Below are 23,174 nucleotides of genomic sequence, written 5' to 3'. Positions count from 1 at the left end.
CGCCATGATGACCTCGGAAGTTTATTGAAGCGTCGACATCCTGTCTTGTTGGAGATTTCAAAGGCTACATTTTTCCAACTATTGTCCTAAAAGGATCATTTAAACTGGTTCAACCTTTAAAATTAAAACAAGGTGGTAATAATTCTTACATCTAGAATAGTAATATGAATCATAATTTGCTCAGGTTCACAGTACTGCAGTTAGCATTACCATTAGCTAAAAATATCTTACTTGAATCGACATTAGCACCAAAACGTCAAATGGCTGTTTTAAAAAATATATTTTTTATGTATTTTAGGTTGTCCATGTATAACATGAAAAGTTCAACGAGTTCAGAAAGGACGTCTGTTTCTGGCAGTACGAGGAAACTCAGAAAGAAGCCACCTGTGTTAAAACTGACCACAGCTTCACAGGTACGCTTTTAGATACCGTAATTCCTCATATACAGCATTAAAAAAACATTAAATAATACAAGAATATATTGTCACGATTTGATGAGAATATTTTTGGTTTGTTCAGAAATATAAAAAAGTTTAAACGTATTTATATTTCCACAAATATATATATTTGATTACAATAAACCCCACTTTTTCCTCTCAGACATTTGACCAATCATGAGATTTTATGAATTGTTTTATTTTGTAGACTTTTTTTTTTTACAAAATTGGCCCTAGTGAGTGTGAATGTTGTCTATAAATCTGTGTTGGCCCTGTGATGAGGTGGCGAATTGTCCAGGGTGTACACCGCCTACCGCCCAAATGCAGCTGAGATAGGCTCCAGCATCCCCCGCGACCCCGAAAGGGATACGCGGTAGAAAATGGATGGATGTTTTAATTTGTGCTATATTTAATTATGTGATGTAAAGTTTCTCAATAACTAAACACCGTGATTTTAAGCGTACAGCAGCACTTTGAGTAAGGGCTTTAGCTCTATACCACAGGTGTCTAACTCAAAGCCGGGGGCCAGATCTGGCCCACAACATTATTTTATCTGGCCCGCAAACACCTGGAAATTATATAAGTCATTAAAGTACTTAATATTTTCTCACTAAATGTAATTGTTTTGTTGTGTTCATTTTGACAGAAAAATATAAGTACTGTTTGAAATTGAAATTGCATACATTTTAAACTTTAATGGTATCCAATATTGCAACAATTATCATACTTTCCAAACATGTTTGTCTTTACAGCAAACTACCCATCATATTAATAATAATGACAATACATGTTACATTGTCTTTACAGCATATTACTGTAAATTGCAAAAAACTACTACTGTTTTTTGCGTTAATATTCTATTGACTGAGCTGCCAGTTTTTGACTATAAAATCTGTGGTTGTTGTTTTAACAGTCTAGTACTGTAAATGGAAAGACGGTACATTTGTTTTTACAGTAGAAAAAAAAATGGCAGCAAAGTTGCCAGAATAAAAAAGAACTTGTAATGCTTTTCTATTAACAATATAATGTTGTAATAACAATTTAAATTTAACACAACAATTCTGGCATGTAAGCTGCCAGCTTTTTCATCCATCCATCCATCCATTTACTACCGCTTATTCCCTTTGGGGTCGCGGGGGGCGCTGGCGCCTATCTCAGCTACAGTGGTACTGTTTTTCCATTTACCGTAAAATGTTGTAAAAAAACAACAACAAAAAAACAACACTATATTTTACATTTAAAAAAATGTAAATGTAAAGTTTTTACTATAAAATTGACACTTTACTTAAAACAATTTATATAATTAATAATGAAATCCAAATGCAAATTCATACTTTATTCACTGTTACAATCGGCCCTCTAATGGCAGCCATAACTGCAATGTGGCCCGTAATGAAAACAAGTTTGACATCCCTGTTCTATACTGGTAGTGCTCTATACAAAGGTGGTGGGGATTGTCTTATTCTATAGATGGCAACTAGATAGCCTTGCGGACAGGCCATAAATAACAATGTTCTAGAAAGAGGTCAATATGAATATAATAAAAATAATAACAGATTTTATTTGTATTGTAGTTTACATTTGAATAACAAATCTCAAAGTACAAAAAAAACATTCCGATTATTTTGAGAAGCCAGCATTTGCCGTGCCATTCAAGATGACTTTGCAGGTCAGACTTGGCTGTGGGGCCCCAAATTGAGAACCCCTGCTTTACATTTTATATGTATGTGATTGTTGGTCATTTTCAAAGCACCAGTATAATGGAAAATAAGATGACTTTATATGCTTAACTGTGTTTCATTGTATCCATTAAACCATATCCAATTGTATTTACAATTCGCAATATATATGAAAATAATGTCTTACCATCACAAAATGCCACAATTTCAGATTGCCATTTTAAATATTCCGCTCTGAATATCTTCTGCAATTTCTGTAGATTCAAGGTCGTATGACGTCACAATGGGAACGCTCTGCACTCTTACCATCAGATCAGTCCGGAAATATGCAAAAATTGGAAGGAGATGTGTTGTCTATCATTCACAATCCCAATGTACTGTAAGACAAGAACAACCCTCTAAAAAAATCCAGAAACTTCCAACAATATTCCATGTCATGACCCGAATATACCAAAATTCGAGCAATATTGTTTTTTAAGTGCTAACGAAAACAGCCTATTTTAGCGGCTCATTGATAGCGGTGCGCTAATGGTAGCTTACACTGCCATCGTTGATGCACTATGCCTGCGGCTGCTTCAGCTTTGTCTCAATTGTCAACACTACTGCCATCTGTCGGCTAAAGGGAATAGTGTACCACCTCAATTCACAATGTTTCATGTATCAGGTTAACTGGGATAAATTGAGCCATATAAATCATCTTCCTACTGTAGGTAAGGTTACTTACTCTAAGAGCAACTTCATGTTAACTTTCTCCCACTCATCAGCGGTACAGATACAATGTATGCTATACCAGTGGTCCCCAACCTTTTTGTCAACGCTTGATAATATGTCCTGCGGCCCGTGACATTTTTTTTTTCTTTTTTAAGTTAAAGTACCAATGATTGTCACACACACACACTAGATGTGGCAAAATCATTCTCTGCATTTGACCCATCACCCTTGATCACCCCCTGGGAGGTGAGGGGAGCAGTGGGCAGCAACGGTGCCGCGCCCGGGAATTATTTAAGGTGATTTACCCCCCAATTCCAACCCTTAATGCTGAGTGCCAAACAGGGAGGTAATAGTCTCTGGTATGACTCGGCCGGGATTTGAACTCAAGACCTACCGTTCTCAGGGCGGACACTCTAACCACTAGGCCACCGAATAGGTTTTTTTGTCATGAAAAAGGGAGGTTTTTTGGGTTGATGCACTAATTGTAAGTGCATATAGTGTTTTTTATGTTGATTTAATAAAAAATAATAAAAAATAAAAAAATATATATTCTGCGGCCCGGTACCAATCGAGCCGCGGCCTGGTACCGGTGTTTGGGGACCACTGGGCTATACTGCATGTGACCTTACCTTACACCTTGCTGTAGGCCATTCCGTCCTCTAGAGTGCTTCGATCCGCAAAGTTGCTCCACTGCTTTCTGTCTTGGGCTATTGATTTAGCTTGTTCCCAGGTGGTATTTCTGCTTGTGAGTTATTTGTTGTTCTCCATGTTGTCAATGGTCTGCCGCTTTTACTTTTGCCCATTGAGGGTTTCCATTCCAGTGCTATTTTAATTCTTCTTTCATCTGACATTCTCATTACATGTCCAGTCTGCTTTTACCAGATCATTTGTGATTTGGTCTTTCCAGAAAATTTCCATTATTCACCTGAGGCATTTACGGTAGAAGGCATCTATCTTAATTTAATCTTTTACAGTTTTTTTTGCCATGTCTCACATATATATAGCCTGACATATAGTAGTACTACAGCTTCATATATTTTGATCTTTGTTTACATTTTCATATTTTTCTTCGCCATACATTTATAGAGCTTTCCAAATACGGAGTTTGACTTGCCAATCCGTGTTCTTATTTCTTCCGAGCGGCTGGCGGGTGTGGGGTAAAGACATCTACTGCTAGTAAAGGCGTCTATTGCTTGTATTCCGACACGTGACTTCTTCAAGTGAAAACCTGTGGTGGTCAACCAAGATAAGATGGCTGTTGTACAGCAAGTAGCGTGCGAACTGAGTACAAAAGAGGCTTAAATCTTCCCGCAAAAAGCAGATACGAACAAAAAATCAAACCATGCAATGAAATAGATCCTTATACTTTATCAGAAAAAAAAATGTGTCCAGTGATATCAAAAACTATACGTCGGTCTCGTTCCTAGACATAATGAACTACTGTGCTCCAGACACCATTCTACATGACAAAACTGATGAAAACATGGAAAAGCATGGAGGTCTACTACTACTTTGTTGGTGGCTTTGTGTGTGGAAATTGGTATCAAGACTCTACTGGATAAATATGCATATAGTTATTGCTTGTGTAAGGTTGTATTTCATGATTCAACTTCACGTCAACAGCTGTGTTTGTTGCTGTTGCACGCGCTGTTTACGAGTAGTGTGTTTTTCCCCGTCTTTATCAAAATATAACTATAGATGTAAATGTTGTGTATGTATTGTATATGTGAACACTTCATTTTTGATTGCTACCTTTGGTAAAAACTTAACTCTTTTAGGTTTTGCTCACATTTACTTTCTTTCATTTGGACCCGCAGAGTTAGTGCTTTTCTAATCACTAGTAGCTAACGTGTTTAAGAAATACAAATAATATCAAGATAATACTTAAATGGTAAATAATAACCGTTAAAAGTATATTAAACAAACATTTATCGAAATGATCTCTGCAAACTCATGCATTCATGCATTGACTCTGCTCCATTGGACTGTAGTGTGAGCTGCATGCTTTTCTCTTCATTGTTTCGTAAAATCGTGCACTCTTCTGCCCTTTTTGATAACCTCTCGAGGAACTCTGAAGAAACATTTATCCTTTTTGCGATTTGAACGATTTGTACAACCGAAAACAACACAAGCATAGGGCTTTTTTCTTAGAGAAAGACTAAATGGCGTGCAGTACCTATTGAGAACAAAGCTAGCTTGACCATCACACATATTTAAATGGGTGGGAAGTGAGCCGGACGTGACGTTAGTAAAATCCAAAATAAATTACTTCTGAAGAGATGTGATTACTTTTCTGGTGTGTATTATTTTGAATGATAGTATGTTCTATGATTCTATTTTTACCTATTGCAGCTTCCGCAGAACACTAATTGCCTGGCGTGTTCAGATGATGGCAGATATCTCTGCTTAGGTCATGCGGGGGGCTTGTCTGTGTGGTGCGCGACTACACTGAACCATGAGGCCCAGTGGCTGCAGGAAAGACTGGAGATTACGTGCATTCACATGACCACCACCGGCGAGAGCTTTTATCTGCTGGCCAGTATTGATGATATGGGTTAGTTCATTTAACTCAGCCTCTCTGTCTTGTTAGACAGTCAGCACAATTGTCTGTTACTGCAATCATCTTTGAAGCAGTGTTAATGAATGTAAAAGATAACAGAATAACACCGATTGCAATTTAGTTATTTGTCACGTCTCCTCAGGTGTTGCCAGAGTCTTTATGTTTAACATGGAATGTATTTATCCTTTCAGCGTTATTAACTCATTGGTGAGTTATTACATACAGTACTATCAACAGATGTTCCTGGATTTGTAATGCCTGAAAGTTAATGGACACTATTTTTATGTTCCTATGTCAGGAGGATATCAACAAAAGAAACGTTTGTTTCAACTTTGAAATATCTGAAGGAGGCGACTATGGAGCTGCATCAATGAGGTGTAAGTAGGATCATTGATACCATTTTGGCATCCTCAAGTATTTTCTTTGTAAAGTTGTCAGTTTGACTTCATACAGTATTTCAAAAAATAACTTAACTTTGTGTTTTCAGGCAACAACGATGTTTGGCTGGATATCTATTACTTTCCAGTAGATGACTGGATGAGAGAGTTAAAGGTACTATAGTCTATTTTGGGCTAGTAAATATACTGTGTGGCTGTATTTAATTACAATACAGTATGGTAAATGTACATTCCTGTTGGGTTAAAGGTTGCAAGGTAATGCAATCTGGTTAATGTTAAATAAAGTACATTTGGCCTAGTAGAGGTTAAGGTAGTTGCTGTACTACATTGTAAATTAGATGATTTTTGTTAGGAATGTTTCAATCAGGACTTTATGCCGATTTTATTACTGATCATCCATGAATGATATCGACCGAGACCAATACAGATCACATTAATTTTTGTTTAGGTCTATTGAGATTTAAACAATGTCAACTAGTTCCTTATTCTTTTATTTTATTAAAACAAAGCCCATAGTACACAATAACATAACAAAAAAACCCTATTATGTAGAACTCTTTTAAATTAACTTTTTTACGTGCTTCTGTGTCCAAGGATATATTACCTGAGTCTGACAACATTAACAAAAACAACAATAAAATGATTTTGAGAGAAAAAAATTTGATCTGAAGACTCTAGTATCAATTACACTATCCTTGGTATCAACTCCACCAACTTATGCATCGATTTGCCCTCTTTCGTGTTGTTCACCGGCTCTGATAATTCTGACACACCAACAGTTGTTGTTTTATTATCCTCTTTCTAGCTCCTATTAATCTACTCGTTCTTTTAATGTAATAGTTGTTTACTTTCTGCTGTAATAAGCTTCCATCTATATTTCTTAAACTTCACAAAGCACTTTTTCTGTTGCTTTAAGTTTAACTTAACCTAAGCTTAACTTTTAACACAGTGACATTAAAAGATCAGATAAACTTACATAGTAATTCCAAACAAGGTATTCTGAAGTGTCAGCAGTAGGGATGTTCCGATCAAGGTTTTATGCTGCCGATTCCGATACCGATCAATCCATAAGTGAGATAGGCCGGTGCAATACCGATCACATGCATTAGCTGTAAATGTTTCCATTAATTTATGATGAGTGCTATAGACAACAATATCGGATAAAATTTAAACCGTTTTTGTTTGAGCAAAACAAAGTCAGTGTAACACATAACTAAACATAATTAAAAATGACAATACTACTCATTAAAATACTTTTTTTTGTGCTCCTGGCTTGCTCTCGGTGTGTAACATGTTTAGCTTCATCCTCCATTGACAATGGTGCTTAATAAGAATGTTTAAGACAAACAAATACTGTTTCTTTGCAGTGATGGAGGTGATTATCATTATCTTAGGGAAGATGCTCCACACTGTGTATGGAGACACATAATTAGCTACTATCCCCTTGTTAGCCGGGTGACTAGAAAATAAATACAGTGTCAGCCAGAAAGGATCAGCCTTAGTGATTGTCATCAATCTAATATACATTTACTTTTTTACAAAAATCTGATCGTTGGCTGATCAATCTGATCATCCATAGTTTATGTTTAAGTTAATTTCAAACATGTAAACAAGGTTACACAATAATAACTCACATATTTTCTGTCACACAAAAATCAACATGTCCAAAAAGGAGTAGGAAGTTCCATCCTACCCTTTCTCCCTTTCACATCTACTACTACTAATACTAACATTGGGGCAAAAAAGTATTTAATCAGCCACCGGTTGTGCAAGTTCTCCCACTTAAAATGATGACAGAGGTCTGTAATTTTCATCATAGGTATACTTCAACTGTGAGAGACAGAATGTGAAACAAAAATCCAGGAATTCACATTGTAGGAATTGTAAATAATTTAATTGTAAATTATGCTGGAAAGTAGGTATTTGGTCAACCATTCAAAGCTCTCACTGATGGAAGGAGGTTTTGGCTCAAAATCTCACGATACATGGCCCCATTCATTCTTTCCTTAACACGGATCAATCGACCTGTCCCCTTAGCAGAAAAACAACCCCAAAGCATGATGTTTCCACCTCCATGCTTCACAGTACGTATGGTGTTCTTGGGATGCAACTCAGTATTCTTCTTCCTCCAAACACGACGAGTTGAGTTTATACCAAAAAGTTCTATTTTGGTTTCATCTGACCACATGACATTCTCCCAATCCTCTGCTGTATCATCCATGTATCCATTTTGGTATAAACTCAACTTGTCGTGTTTGGAGGAAGAAGAATACTGAGTTGCATCCCAGGAACACCATACCTACTCTGAAGCATGGGGGTGGAAACATCATGCGTTGGGGGTGTTTTTCTGCTAAGGGGACAGGACGATTGATCCTTGTTAAGGAAAGAAAGAATGGGGCCATGTATCGTGAGATTTTTAGCCTAAACCTCCTTCCATCAGTGAGAGCTTTGAATGGTTGACCAAATACTTATTTTCCACCATAATTTACAATTAAATTATTTAAAATTGCTACAATGTGAATTCCTGGATTTTTTTTTCACATTCTGTCTCTCACAGTTGAAGTGTACCTATGATGACAATTACAGACCTCTGTCATCATTTTAAGTGGGAGATCTTGCACAATCGGTGGATGACTACTTTTTTATCCCACTGTGCATCCTCTTCCTGTTGACAATCTTTAACATAAATATATACATATAACAAATGTTGTTTTATGGAATTAAATGATGTCCTTTTATGTCCAAAAGTTCTGTTGTTTTGGATTTAAGTTCAAATTTGGATAATTAGTGCCCTTCTCAATCCACAGGATCCCAAACTCTCTGCAAACATGAAATGGTCTCCAGCTCCTCGGGTGAATAAAATCATGCCATTAGCAGGTATTACTACATCAAATAAAGACATTGATCACTATTTGCTACACAATCCATGCATGTGTCACTTAAAATTATGTGTTAAGAAATAACGCAGCACGTTTCTGTGTTTGGCAGCGACCATGACTGATTTCTCCAACATGTTGACTCATTGTTTGGTTCTAGATGACACGAACGAGCCCCCCAGGTGCAAAAAAATGTATACAAATACATGTATTTGTTGCTAATTATATTTTGTTATTCTCAGACATTGCACTTATCACTTTCTCCTGAAATGTGGTCACTCTCATGGCCAGAACAAACCAAAGTCAGGTTTGTAAAGTAGAATAAATCATAATTTAAAACAACCTATTTTTTATCTAGTTTTTGTAACATTCTACATTTTCTTAGCAGGATGTCCCATAACTGTATGTTTTTGGTGGAATGGAAGTTACAATCTTCTCTACCACATGCTGTCCAAAACAACAAAGTTCAAACAAGGTCACACAATAATTTTAAGGGTTCATACCAATAAACCGTCTCTAAATGTTTGACAATTTTTGGTTATTACACAGGTCCAGAACCTCAGGCGTCTGTGCTGTGGCCCAACTCAGCAGAAATCGTATGCTCCGCCGTCAGCAGATGCACTCGTTTCATTGCGCTTGGCCTCAGCAACACTCTTGTGTGTGTGTGGGACAGGCTAGCTGGTGAGTGCAAAGACATTCTTATTATCATTACCATTTTAATTGTATTTGAATTCGAATACTTGAATGATTAGCAACAACATATTCCCACTGATAACTCAGCCAAGTAAGATCACAGTAGACAGCCAATATTTGTACAAATGCAATAGGTAACCAAATAATAGTTGGACTACTTATAAACAACATTATGACCATCTTCTTGTCTTTTGTATCTTCCATCAACTCTTAAATAATATTTATGAAACTAAAAAAGTCAATAACAAATTGATTAAATGTTAAACACCTTAAGCCGTAAACACAGGTACGCTTTGTAGGCAGCCGGCCTACAAAGCGGACCTGTGTTTACGGCAATGGGAAGGTTTATATGCCGATAGTGACCCAGATAAGGTGTATAATGTTTTCTTGTCAACGTTAGTCAAACTCTATGACACACATTGTCCACACACACACAAAAATCATAACTAAAGATAGAAATAAACAAAATTAACTGTGGGTCACTAAAAGTATTGAAAATGCCCGTAAAAATAAAAAATAATTTAAAAATAAAATGGATGGATGGAATCATAACAGGGGTCGGCAACCTTTACCACTCAAAGAGCCATTTTGACCCGTTTCACAAATTAAAGAAGACAAAGAGAGCCGCAATCATTCTCGCGAATATCTGCTAGTGGTCACCCATATAACAGTACTAAAGGCGTGCCGTGAAGCCATTGCCTTTGACGCTTTCTAAAACATGTACAGACAGCTTGCCAGTACAGTAACATGTTGTATGTGGCTTCCACAGATACACGTACACAACTGCGAGGCATACTGGGTGACAAAGAGTACACTGAAGGTTGTGATATAAACAATTTTAACACTCTTACTAATATGCACCACACTGTGAACCCACACCAAACAAGAATGAAAAACACATTTCTGGAGAACATCCGCACTGTAACACATTATAAACGCAACATAACAATCACCCAGAATACTATGCATCCATAACTCTTTCAGGCTATATTTTACACCCCGCTAGCACCAAAACCCGCTTCCGCCCCACCCCCTTTCATGCGTCGGTTGAGGTGGGAGGGGGTGTATAATATGGTCAGGAATAGTTATGGATGCAAAGGATTCTGGGTATTTGTTGTGTTGCGTTTATGTTGTGTTACTGTGAAGATGTTCTCCCGAAATGTGTTAGTCATTCTTGTTTGGTGTGGGTTCACAGTGTGGTGCATATTAGTAAGAGTGTTAAAGTTATTTATATCACAACTTTCAGTGTACTCTGTGTCACCCAGTATGCCTTGCAGTCGTGTACGTGTATCTGCGTAAGCCACATACAACATGTTACTGAACTGGCAAGATGTCTTTATATGTTGTAGAAGGCGTTAAAAGCAATGGCTTCATGGCACGCCCTTATTCTTGTTATCTGGGTGACCACCAGCGGTTATTCGCAAGAATGGTTGCGGCTCCCATTGTCTTCTTTTTTTTGTGAAACGCGTTAAAATGTAGAGGGCGCTAAAAGTAAAGCCATCACGGCACGCCCTCAATATTGTTGTCCAAGTGAAAATCGAAGAATGTTGACCCCGGGTGATGTCCGGAAGAGGCTCCGAGAACCGGAATCCCCCCGTAACAATCGGGGAGGTCGGCGATTGTGCAGCTGAGCCACATGAGAGTGGCCAAAGAGCCGCGGGTTGCCGACCCCTGACATACAACTAACAAAACAGAAAATAATATATATAATACGCGATTAGAATACATAAGAGGGATTGCTATCATGAAAAGCTGGAACAGCATAGATCTCATACTCAAGGAACCTAAAATATATACAATAATTAGAAATGGATCAGTAAAAGTTCAATATCCAAATCACTTTGTAAATGACGATTAATATCACGGATAATATTGAAGACACAACCAATTAATTTTTTTTTGGGGGTAAATGTAGGTCTTACCTAGCAAAACAATTATAGAGCCCACAGAAAGGTTGTTAAGGAGGACGTAATTTTGGCAGAATCCAACTTCAACATTCATCAGAAGATACACAAAAGTGAAATTATACAAATAGTAAGAGAATTCAAGAACAAACGGTCAACTGACTGATGACATTTTGATTTGGCTTTTACCTAATATTTATTAATTTTATTAAAGTCATTCGTACTTTACTTTTTATTGTATTAGTTATGCTGGATTTTATTTAGTTCTAGTTATTATATATTTACAGTGTCTATATGAACAGGGGTTAGTGGCTGTGGCTCTCAATAAGAAGGTCCTGGGTTTGATCCTCGGGCTCGGGGTCTTTCTGTGTGGAGTTTGCATGTTCTCCCTGTTGTTTGTGCTTACGCACCAAACAGCAGTTCAGAATACCCACCCTTTTTGGGTACACTCGAGGGAGTACTGGAAAGTGCTCCCCCGGGTGATTCCCTTGTCCTACTGGGGGACTTCAACGCTCATGTTGGCAACGACAGTGAAACCTGGAGAGGCGTGATTGGGAAGAATGGTCGCCCGGATCTAAACCCGAGTGGTGTTTTGTTATTGGACTTTTGTGCTCGTCACGGATTGTCCATAACAAACACCATGTTCAAACATAAGGGTGTCCGTATGTGCACTTGGCACCAGGACACCCTAGGCCGCAGTTCCATGATCGACTTTGTAGTTATGTCATCGGATTTGCGGCCTTATGTTTTGGACTCTTGGGTAAAGAGAGGGGCGGAGCTTTCTACCGATCACCACCTGGTGGTGAGTTGGCTGCGATGGTGGGGGAGGATGCCGGACAGACCTGGCAGGCCCAAACGCATTGTGAGGGTCTGCTGGGAACGTCTGGCAGAGTCTCCTGTCAGAGAGAGTTTCAATTCACACCTCCGGGAGAACTTTGAACATGTCACGAGGGAGGTGCGGGACATTGAGTCCGAGTGGACCATGTTCTGAACCTCTATTGTCGAGGCGGCTGATTGGAGCTGTGGCCGCAAGGTTGTTGGTGCCTGTCGTGGCGGTAATCCCAGAACCCGTTGGTGGACACCAGCAGTGAGGGATGCCGTCAAGCTGAAGAAGGAGTCCTATCGGGTTCTTTTGGCTCATAGGACTCCGGAGGCAGTGGACGGGTACCGACGGGCCAAGCGGTGTGCAGCTTTAGCGGTCGCGGAGGCAAAAACTCGGACATGGGAAGAGTTCGGGGAAGCCATGGAAAACGACTTCCGGACGGCTTCGAAGCGATTCTGGACCACCATACGCCGCCTCAGGAAGGGGAAGCAGTGCACTATCAACACCGTGTATGGTGCGGATGGTGTTCTGCTGACTTCGACTGCGGATGTTGTGGATAAGTGGAGGGAATACTTCGAAGACCTCCTCAATCCCACCAACACGTCTTCCTTTGAGGAAGCGGTGCCTGGGAAATCTGTGGTGGACTCTCCTATTTCTGGGGCTGAGGTCGCTGAGGTAGTTAAAAAGCTCCTCGGCGGCAAGGCCCCGGGGGTGGATGAGATCCGCCTGGAGTTCCTTAAGGCTCTGGATGCTATGGGGCTGTCTTGGTTGACAAGACTCTGCAGCATCGCGTGGACATCGGGGGCGGTACCTCTGGATTGGCAGACCGGGGTGGTGGTCCCTCTCTTTAAGAAGGGGGACCGGAGGGTGTGTTCCAACTATTGTGGGATCACACTCCTCAGCCTTCCCGGTAAGGTTTATTCAGGTGTACTGGAGAGGAGGCTTCGCCGGATAGTCGAACCTCGGATTCAGGAGGAACAGTGTGGTTTTCGTCCTGGTCGTGGAACTGTGGACCAGCTCTATACACTCGGCAGGGTTTTTGAGGGTGCATGGGAGTTTGCCCAACCAGTCTACATGTGCTTTGTGGACTTGGAGAAGGCTTTCGACCGTGTCCCCCGGGAAGTCCTGTGGGGAGTGCTCAGAGAGAATGGGGTACCGGACTGTCTTATTGTGGCAGTCCGCTCCCTGTATGATCAGTGTCAGAGCTTGGTCCGCATTGCTGGCAGTAAGTCGGACACGTTTCCAGTGAGGGTTGGACTCCGCCAAGGCTGTCCTTTGTCACCGATTCTGTTCATAACTTTTATGGGCAGAATTTCTAGGCGCAGCCAAGGCGTTGAGGGGATCCGGTTTGGTGGCCACGGGATTAGGTCTCTGCTTTTTGCAGATGATGTAGTACTGATGGCTTCATCTGGCCGGGATCTTCAGCTCTCACTGGATCAGTTCGCAGCCGAGTGTGAAGCGACCGGAATGAGAATCAGCACCTCCAAGTCCGAGTCCATGGTTCTCGACCGGAAAAGGGTGGAGTGCCATCTCCGGGTTGGGGAGGAGACCCTGCCCCAAGTGGAGGAGTTAAAGTACCTAGGAGTCTTGTTCACGAGTGGGGGAAGAGTGGATCGTGAGATCGACAGGCGGGTCGGTGCAGCGTCTTCAGTAATGCGGACGTTGTATCGATCCGTTGTGGTGAAGAAGGAGCTGAGCCGGAAGGCAAAGCTCTCAATTTACCGGTCGATCTACGTTCCCATCCTCACCTATGGTCATGAGCTTTGGGTCATGACCGAAAGGATAAGATCACGGGTACAAGCGGCCGAAATTAGTTTCCTCCGCCGGGTGGCGGGGCTCTCCCTTAGAGATAGGGTGAGAAGCTCTGCCATCTGGGAGGAGCTCAACGTAAAGCCGCTGCTCCTCCACATCGAGAGGAGCCAGATGAGGTGGTTCGGGCATCTGGTTAGGATGCCACCCGAACGCCTCCCTAGGGAGGTGTTTAGGGCACGTCCAGCTGGTAGGAGGCCACGGGGAAGACCCAGGACACGTTGGGAAGGATATGTCTCCCGGCTGGCCTGGGAACGCCTCGGGATCCCCCGGGAAGAGCTAGACGAAGTGGCTGGAGATAAGGAAGTCTTGGCTTCCCTGCTTAGGCTGCTGCCCCCGCGACCCGACCTCGGATAAGCGGAAGATGATGGATGGATGGAAATCAGATCAGAACGTGTTGTTTCATTAATATAATTGCTGCTTTTGCAAGTAAATATTAAAAGTGTAATCAGAACAACTCCAAATCAGGCTAGGAATGGTCCACAAAGTCAGAAAAATTGCAGTAATATACCCAGTAATACTCAGTATTAATAAAAGACTCACCAATTTCAGATTCAGAAAGTATTTTTTTTAAAAACAGGTCTTTGAAATAGATGGATTGTTTTTATATTATATTTTCATTCATGACTGCTTTATATTCATGTCAATAATGTACTTTGGAAGAAATAACACTCACATCAGTTCTACAATAAAGACTATATTACAAGCTGAATTGCATTGCTTGAACAAACACTCACTGGCCATTTGATAAGGTAATCCTAAAAAAAAGTTATGAGAGTCAATACAAGCTCTGCAAAAATAAACATTAAAGGGAATCACAATTTAAAAAGTGATTATCTTTGAAACGGCAGAGTTTTAGATTTACCATTCGATCTTGATTTTGATTACACTGCCTGTGCACAACTTTCATTTAGGTAGGTAGGTAGGTCTTTATTGTCATTGCAACAAGTACAACAAAACTTTGTTTTCAGCACAAACCTGTTCAAGATTAGCCAAACAAACAGTGTACAGGGTAACAGAACAAGAACGCTGATGGGTCGCCATAGGGCGCCCCGTAAAAGATGGGAAAAAGTTCAACGCTGGGGAAATATGAGTAAAAAAATACAATCCAGACTGGGGTCCTAAGGGGGCCCAGTTCGGAGGGAGAAAAAACCTCCATAGCAAAGCACATATACATATTACAACATACATCTCGAGATATCTAGCAACAGAGGAAAGGTAGTTCAAGGTCATGGTGGTAGGTCGCAGCGCTCAGGCGCTGACCATCCATTCATCACCCCTACGGGATTTGCGTCGAGGGCGTTGGATTGGGGGACAGGGGGGTGTATTTGTGGCGTATATTTTTTTTGTGGATGTGTGTGTGTGTGTGTGTGTGTGTGTGTGTGTGTGTGTGTGTGTGTGTGTGTGTGTGTGTGTGTGTGTGTGTGTGTGTGTGTGTGTGTTAGCCCATAGTGTGTCTCTGTTCCGCGGCCTTGATGTATTTGCCGTCGCTAGTCCAAAGTTCACAACAACAGGTGCGTGCGTGTCCATGAGAGACAAAAAGAGGATTTGTTGTGTCTTCGCTTACAGTGATCTTCGGGGGGGGTCTCGAAGCCAGGGAAACAATCCAAGTTAAATAGATTTGTATGTGAGTGAAAATAAAATTTGCTTTTCACTCTAAAATTGTCTATGACTGGTCCTCAAAAACTGTGGGGTAGACAGTCCGATGTAATCCACAGTTCTTCCTGTATCCTCCAATCATTTGTGGCAGCTTTGGGGTACTTTGAAGACTGCCAGCAACTTACAATTTGTCGACCAACCAGAGCAATGCTTACTCCAATCAGCAGATGTTCTGTTGTCATAATTCCGAATAGGTGGATATCTTCACGTCGTCGACAGAAAAGGGTCGCCAGGCACGCGGCCCTCCTTCTTCTCCCAAGAGTGCGTCGTGTGTCCAGCAACAACCGTTTCGTCACGACAGCAGGTTCCCCCAAACCCAAGATCATGTCAATTTTGTTGAGGCCAGTTAAATAGTTCCAATGTTTAGATTCGGAGAGCATTGCAAAAAGAGGCAACAAGAAAGTTAAAGACAAGACAAAACAAAGAAGCAAGCAGGAGAGATAAGGGAGAGGAAAGGGGAGCGTCCACCCTCGGTAAGTGCCAGATAGAAAAAAGAAAAAAAAATGAGTATGAATCATCAGCTACAAAAATCATCTTAATTTTTAGCAACAAATATAAAAAATTGAACTTTCTCATATAAGCCAGTGTCTGTGACATCTGAAAGAGCCCTACAAAAAAGATGCACTTAGTAGTAGCCTGTGACCCAAAGGATTCTGCAGAACGCCACAGCTTGGATATATTTAGCATTTCCCTCCGAGAAATTCACCCAAAATGCTATAGTGAAGATGAGTCAGTTTGTAGAAAGAAAAGCGTTTTGAGTGACTGCCTTGCTAACCGCCATTTGTGCTTGTTAGGCCTTTTAATACCCTAAACACAGCATCGGGGTTTGTTTGATTCTCACTATCAACGTTTCTCTCTCAGGCGCTCCCTTGTCAGTCTGTAAGATGTCTACAGGCAGCGCCTTCCTCAGGCTGCAGTTTGCGGATTACTGCCTTGCATGCACTGATATTACCCAGACTTTAACCACAAGTGAAATCCACCTTGTGGTTGTTTGTAAAAGTGGAGCAGTTTATATAATGAACACAAGGCGAGGAGAAGCAACCCGCTCAGCGCAACTCACGCAAAGGTTGTGTAAGATTTCTCTTATTTTAAGAATCAATGCATGTGCTATTCAACTTAACACCTTTATATATTTTGACTCACACACAGGCCAAAAGACAGTGGTGATGTGCTGACTGTTACTGCATCCGTGGCATTTCTGCGGGGCTTGGTAGGAAAACAGCTTACTACTGTAGGAGTACTGTAGAAACACATAAAAAAAACAGTTTCAAAACATATTTTTGTTCTCTTGTGGGTTGGCGTAAAGTCACTTTTGGTGCATCGTAATGGGAAAATGTTCCTGCAAGATGTCGTCAACGGAGCCACAGTATGTGCCCTGATTCCTCCCACCAATCATCTGCTGGCTACCCACTGTGCTCCTGTTTACGCTCTGAACGTCAAGCAGCACATTCTGTATATGCAAGGTAAAAAAAATTGTTGTTGGTGTTGTACACTCTGCTGCCTTTCTTGCCAATGGTGTGGGTTTGATCCCCAGCCAGGGCTCCAACACACAGCCTGTGCCTGTTGCATTTGGAAATACTTTAGACAAAACACAAAAATTGTGGCTCATGACATTTTTTTTCACTGGATTGTACTTATTTGATACATGCAGTGGAAATTCACCACCAGCTATTATATTTGTATTAGGCCCATCAAAAATACAGAGTTAACTTATGTGATTAATGACAACAAAATATCGCATTCATTATTTATATATGCAGATTATTCACCTGATTCATTTTAAAGTTCAAGTTAAAAGTTAAAGTACCAATGATTGTTACGCATACTGGATGTGGCAAAATTATTCTCTGCATTTGACCCATCACCCTTGATCACTCCCTGGGAGGTGAGGGGAGCTCAGCTCCTTTACCTTAACTGCAGATGCCTATACCTGAAAGGCGACGTGGTTTGTTATATGGTCAGTGATCAGGTCATTGCATACATCAGTGCAAGGTTAAATAAGGAGACTGACTGTTGTGCTGAATGGCAAATTTTAGATAAAACTAGCAGAAATGCTTGAGCAAATAAATGTTGTGCATTAAAGAAAAACACTTAAAAACATTTTGAAAAAAACATTTGGTCAAAATACTGGGCTTTATTTTTAGGTTAATGTAAATTATTCAAGCGAGTTAAAACCTGTGATTAATCACGATTAATCCAAATTCCAAAGTTTGATTAATACTCATTTGACAGCGCTAATTTATACATTTGTATCTACGATGCACAGTGCCATTATTTGAGGCACACCTGTTTTTAAGTCAGACATTGTCAAGTACTGGGTAGCCACCAATTTTGAAAATCGTTTCATTTTCAAAGATGGTGAAGAAAAAATATGACCTTGGGTATTCATACATGTGTATTTTAGTACTTTTCAGGACAGAAATGGAACGATTGCCCCGTGGGATGGCGGTGGCTTAGCTACTTTTTTAACGAGTAGGACGTTTTACTGAAAATAACAATTACCATCTGTTCCCAAACAACGCACAAGTCATTGTTTTGTTTTTTTAAGATAGAGATAGATGCTGTTTTTTATTGCAAGTAGAGAAAAAAATTATAACATTATAGGGGTGGGCCAAAAAAAAGCAAACTAAAATCCCCAGCTAAATGACAGAGAGCTACTAGTAATGGACCCTCGTTACATTAACATGTACATTTTACATGTGGGCCCATAGATATATAAGCTGTTAAAATGTAGCTTTGATGTAGCAAGCTACTTTTGCCATGAAGCTTGCTACAATTCTCCAGGGATAGCTTCCCCTGTAGCTTAACTACATTTAATAGAGAGTAACTTGTAGTTTAGCTTTCTTAAATTTTCAAAGTAGCTTTCCCATCACTGCTCTTTAATTCGTTGACATACAAGTGAAATTTGTAAGTGCTCAAATTTACTTCTTAGTTCATTGATAACGTGCCTTATAAGAGTCTGCGCATGTAACATGCTCCTTTTTGAGGAAATACGCTGTATCCTACATTGTCAGCTCTATGTCAAAAATACTGTATTGGATGCACCTCATTCAGGTGTCCAGGAGTCCACCCTTTGCAGTTCATCCATAGGAAATGAGCGTCCAAGTCAACTCCTCGTTCTACATTTCGACGAGCACGACGTCACCAAGCCTTATGTTGTGTCACAACCACAATCTCCAAGGCTACAAGCAATAAGTGTTACCGGCGAAGAAGCTTGCAATGATTATCTCCATGAAAGGTTGGCTTCCTCTTCATCTGAATGCTTCTTTCCTAAATGCTCCATATTATTTTCCAGTCTTTTCTATACCTGTAGTCATTCAGATGATTGGGTTGTGTTGTCATTTGCAGAGCTCTGTCAATGGAGGAAAGGCACAAATCCATAACGCAGACATGGAAGCGACTGCAGGAGACAGGTGCTTACGTAAAGAACTGCTAAATAATTTTATCTTACTCATTGGTAATATTGTCAAAAAATATTGCAAAAAATGCTGTTAATCATTTAAGTTCAAATATTGTGATGTCCCAGCTTCTATGGGAATGGAGATTAATTTATTCTTTTTCTAACATGGCTCATTTTAATATTCAATGAATCAATCAATCAATCAAAGATTATTCGTAAAGCCCTTAATCACAAATGTCTCAAAGGGCTGCACAAACGACAACAACATATCCTCGGATCTGATCCCACAACAGGGCAAGAAATAACTCAACCCAATGGGAGCATTGTGAAAACCTAGAAGGGATCCCAGATATAGGGATCTCCCCTCCTACAGGATCTGATATTTATTTAAAATGTTTTGTTTTAGACACTCATTTGAATTATGAGAGATATAGTTGCCAAAGAGCTGCAGGTGAGGGTCATGAAAGAACTTCTTGGCACCGTTAGCAAAAGTTTGCTTCCACAGTAGAAACTGGGTCAATTTCCGTTCATTTCTGATACGCCTGCATTAAAGTTAAAGTTAAAGTTAAAGTACCAACGATTGTCACACACACACTTGAAATTTGTCCTCTGCATTTGACCCATCCCCTTGATCACCCCCTGGGAGGTGAGGGGAGGAGTGAGCAGCAGCGGTGCCGCACCCGGGAATCATTTATGGTGATTTAACCCCCAGTTCCAACCCTTGATGCTGAGTGCCAAGCACTCAGCACCATTTTTTTGTAGACTTTGGTATGACTTGGCCGGGGTTTGAACTCACAACCTACCTATCTCAGGGCGGACACTCTAACCACTAGGCCAATGAGTATTATACAATGAAATAACTGCGCAACAGAGTCCACTTGAATGAAAAGGCTCAAAAACCTAGGGCCTGATCTACTGAAGGCTTGTGTGTGTTAAAACACGTGCTAACTGGAAAGTGCATGCAAAGTCGATCTACTAAGTCCCTTAAATAAGCAAAATAGAGAGATTAAACATTAAGCGAGTCTGTCTTTATGTACTTTATATACAGAATATATGCTGATATTAAGAATGCCCACAATACTTGGAAGAGTAGATGCAAATATAATCATTCAGCGCTTACATTGTGATTTATCAAGACTAAAACTGCTCTGCAGTCGCTGTTTTGCATCCGAATTTAGCGTATTTGAAATGTTTGTGCAAAATGACACATTTACGCAGAAATGGCTGTGAGAAAGGAGGTGATTGGGCTGCAAAGACAAACGATGGACAGAGAATCCAGTCCAATGTGTATATGTCAACATATTTTAAGTGTCATAAATAAAAAACTAATAGGCATGTCTTCTATTCATCAATATCTTTTTTTTTATCATTTTATAGCTGTTGGGTCACTTAAGGGGTTGATTAAAACAAATTCAACTGATTCGTGTTGGTGTTTTTTAATGGGTTTTTTTTATCCTATAGGACATACATTATTAATATATTTTATATAAAAATGTTGCAATTTGCATTTTCTTGCCTCTGGATCATTCAAGACACACCATCACAACACTGCAGTGCCTCCCACAGTGCACCTTCACTTCATTATAGTCATGTACTGGTGCTTTATACATGGGTTTTTGTACGTTTCAACAGGTCAAATTTGACTTTACGTTTTAAGACTTTTTAAGACCATAGTGAGTATAATTTCAGATCCTTTCACATCCATATGGACAAAAATTAACAAAAACATTAGATTCGCCAAGTTAATACTTTACGAAAAACTCATAACAAAAATGCTTGAAAATAACTTTGAAACAAGATTAAATACAAATAATATCAAGATAATACTTAAATGGTAAATGCTAAACATTAAAAGTATATCAAACAAACCTTTAACAGAGGGATCACTGCAAACTCATGCATTTTTAGACGTGATCGGCTTCCCTTGGTGTGCTTGTCACTATTTTCGTCTTCTTTCGTAAAATCTTGACCTCTTTCGCCCTTCTTGATTACTTCTCGAGGAACTCTGAAGAAAAAATGTTTTCTTTTTTGCGATTAGAACGGTTCCAACAACCTAAAAGAAAGGCAATTATATGGTGTTTTTCTTTGAGAAAGGCATAATCTTGCCCAGAACACTATGCTAACAGATGCTTGCTGGCCCACCACTTCGGGACTATTAAATTAAGTGAGCTGTATGTGACGTTAGGTGAATACAACTCAGAATTAAAAACATATCTACGGTACTACTACTGTATCGGCACAAAGTTAAGAAAAACAGAGTGTGTAGACAGAAGGATTGTCTAAAATGGAAAGAAGGCGAATAGCTTGCAAACCTAAAACAGTATTTGGATGTGAATAATGTGGATACCATTCAAATTTTATCAGCACATTTTGTATCTGGTAAGAATACATTTTTACCTGTTTTTGTGACTTTTTTAAAAAACATATTGCTAGTAAACAAGGAATCGTTTTCATCTTAGCATGACCAGATGACATTAGTAAATCTTCCTTGCTTTCCTCACTCAACCATAAACTGAGTGTAAACATCCATCCATCCATTTTCTACCGCTTATAAGATTTTCTACCGCCTATAAGATTTTCTGTTTAGTGTAAACACTAAACAGAAAATCTTTATAGCTTTTAATATCACTTGCTGTATAAAGTTGAAGAACAGATTAGACATGAGAAGCTGACCTGAAATTCTTGGAATAAATAATGGAAATAATATAAAATAATTGTGTTGTTTTTTTAATGGTTTTACTGTTGTGAGGATGCTATTACCACAGAGATATTAGCGCGTGGTTACTGGATGTAAAAGTGAACACTCACGTACCGCCGTTTGTGCTTGCCGCTTTTGTGCTACAAATATAGTCCTACCTTATTAATTGCGCAGAACTCTATTCTGATGGTGCTCGGTAGATTCTGTCCGGGCAGCACAGGTTTTAGTTCTGTTTTGTTGTTACGTTATAGCGGGATCAAAAATCTAAATATTTAAAACCAAGACTGAAGTTTTAAATAAAAGTCTTAGAACATTTCAAAATCTAATTACAGATATTTTATGAGCTTTGAGAGAATCCTAAGACATTTTAGGGCTTTACATTGAAATGTTTGGATTTAAGACTTTTTAAGATCCTGCGGATAACCTGTGTATTGATTTGTGTGATGCATGTCAACAACATGACAAAACACCACTTGTTGGACCGATGATGAGAATACACTGTAAATGAGTACCTACATGCAAAAAATGTGGTAATAACTAGATCATGATCACCCATAAAGATCACTTGCACATTATAAAATGTTTTATCTCATATAATAAGAATATTTAAGGAAAGCTGTCTGATCTCGAGTTTCTATGCAGATGTAACTTGACTGTTTTATGTGTGCTGTCTTTTAACTTCAATACTTTTAGATCGAAAGAGAAAACAAATTATGTTCATGATAGTTTTTGCATACCAATCTCAATGCATTCCATTGGGGAAGGAGAAACAAACATGGCCCTTAACATTTGGGAATTGACTCAGCACAGATAATAGGCAGCAGTCCTCCAAAGATGTCAGCACAAAGCCTGAGGGGTGTTTGCTGATGAGATCCATGCAGAGGATCAGTGCAGCATTTGCAGTGTATGTGTGTCCTTAAAAGTGAGTTATGTCTTTTTCTATTCACCTCAAAGGGACAACCGAGTCACAGTCAGCACTTTTAATCAGCAATACCACAATTACACAATTTTGGAGCGCACACACAGACCCTTTTTGATTGGTTCTTGCTCAAGTCTCCAGATGTATTTATTGTACTGTAGATTGTTTGGAGAAATTACCTCTAATCGGGCACTTTTTATTTATGTAAAATTTTGAATTTGGATATCAAAAAGTATCAGACCATTATACTTTTTTTTTCCCCCAACAATATCATTAACAAGCGTTCATTTTAAAAATTTGAAATGTTTTTCCAAACCGTACATTTTTTCATTTTTTTTTAATCATTTCATACTTTTGTGAATTAAATGTTTCTAATGAGTGAAGTTAATAAATAATTATTTTAAATTAATTATTTTGTGTAGATAATCATCTGACCATATCACAAAACGTGTTTGCCTCTGTGCCTTTTTTGAAAATGTTAAATGTTTCCTTTATTATTGCTAAATTTTAACTACAGTTTTACTTACTTTATTTGTATAAGTTATTAAATATTTTTTTATTTTAACTTTTGTTTTTATTTAGCACAACTAAAACATTTTTAAAAGGTT

The 23,174-nt window shown here is 39.4% G+C and overlaps 1 protein-coding gene across 1 annotated transcript; it reads left to right on the top strand.

Annotated features, from left to right (window-relative positions):
• Positions 1-23,136, top strand: wdr93 (WD repeat domain 93). Its single transcript, XM_061878338.1, has 16 exons — positions 1-132; positions 299-413; positions 5,180-5,381; positions 5,530-5,594; positions 5,686-5,764; positions 5,875-5,939; positions 8,593-8,662; positions 8,774-8,843; positions 8,904-8,968; positions 9,050-9,136; positions 9,211-9,342; positions 16,411-16,615; positions 16,699-16,759; positions 16,856-17,012; positions 18,604-18,787; positions 18,898-23,136. Exons 2-16 carry the CDS (start codon positions 306-308, stop codon positions 18,983-18,985), a joined length of 1,638 nt encoding a protein of 545 aa, XP_061734322.1. The 5' UTR covers positions 1-132; positions 299-305; the 3' UTR covers positions 18,986-23,136.
• The last annotated feature ends 38 nt before the right edge of the window (positions 23,137-23,174 follow it).

Source organism: Nerophis ophidion, linkage group LG02 (assembly GCF_033978795.1).
Source record: "Nerophis ophidion isolate RoL-2023_Sa linkage group LG02, RoL_Noph_v1.0, whole genome shotgun sequence".
In the NCBI taxonomy this organism is placed as follows: Eukaryota; Metazoa; Chordata; class Actinopteri; order Syngnathiformes; family Syngnathidae; genus Nerophis; species Nerophis ophidion.
Note: the sequence above shows the minus strand (reverse complement) of the source record. Positions and strands in the feature narration are given on the sequence as shown.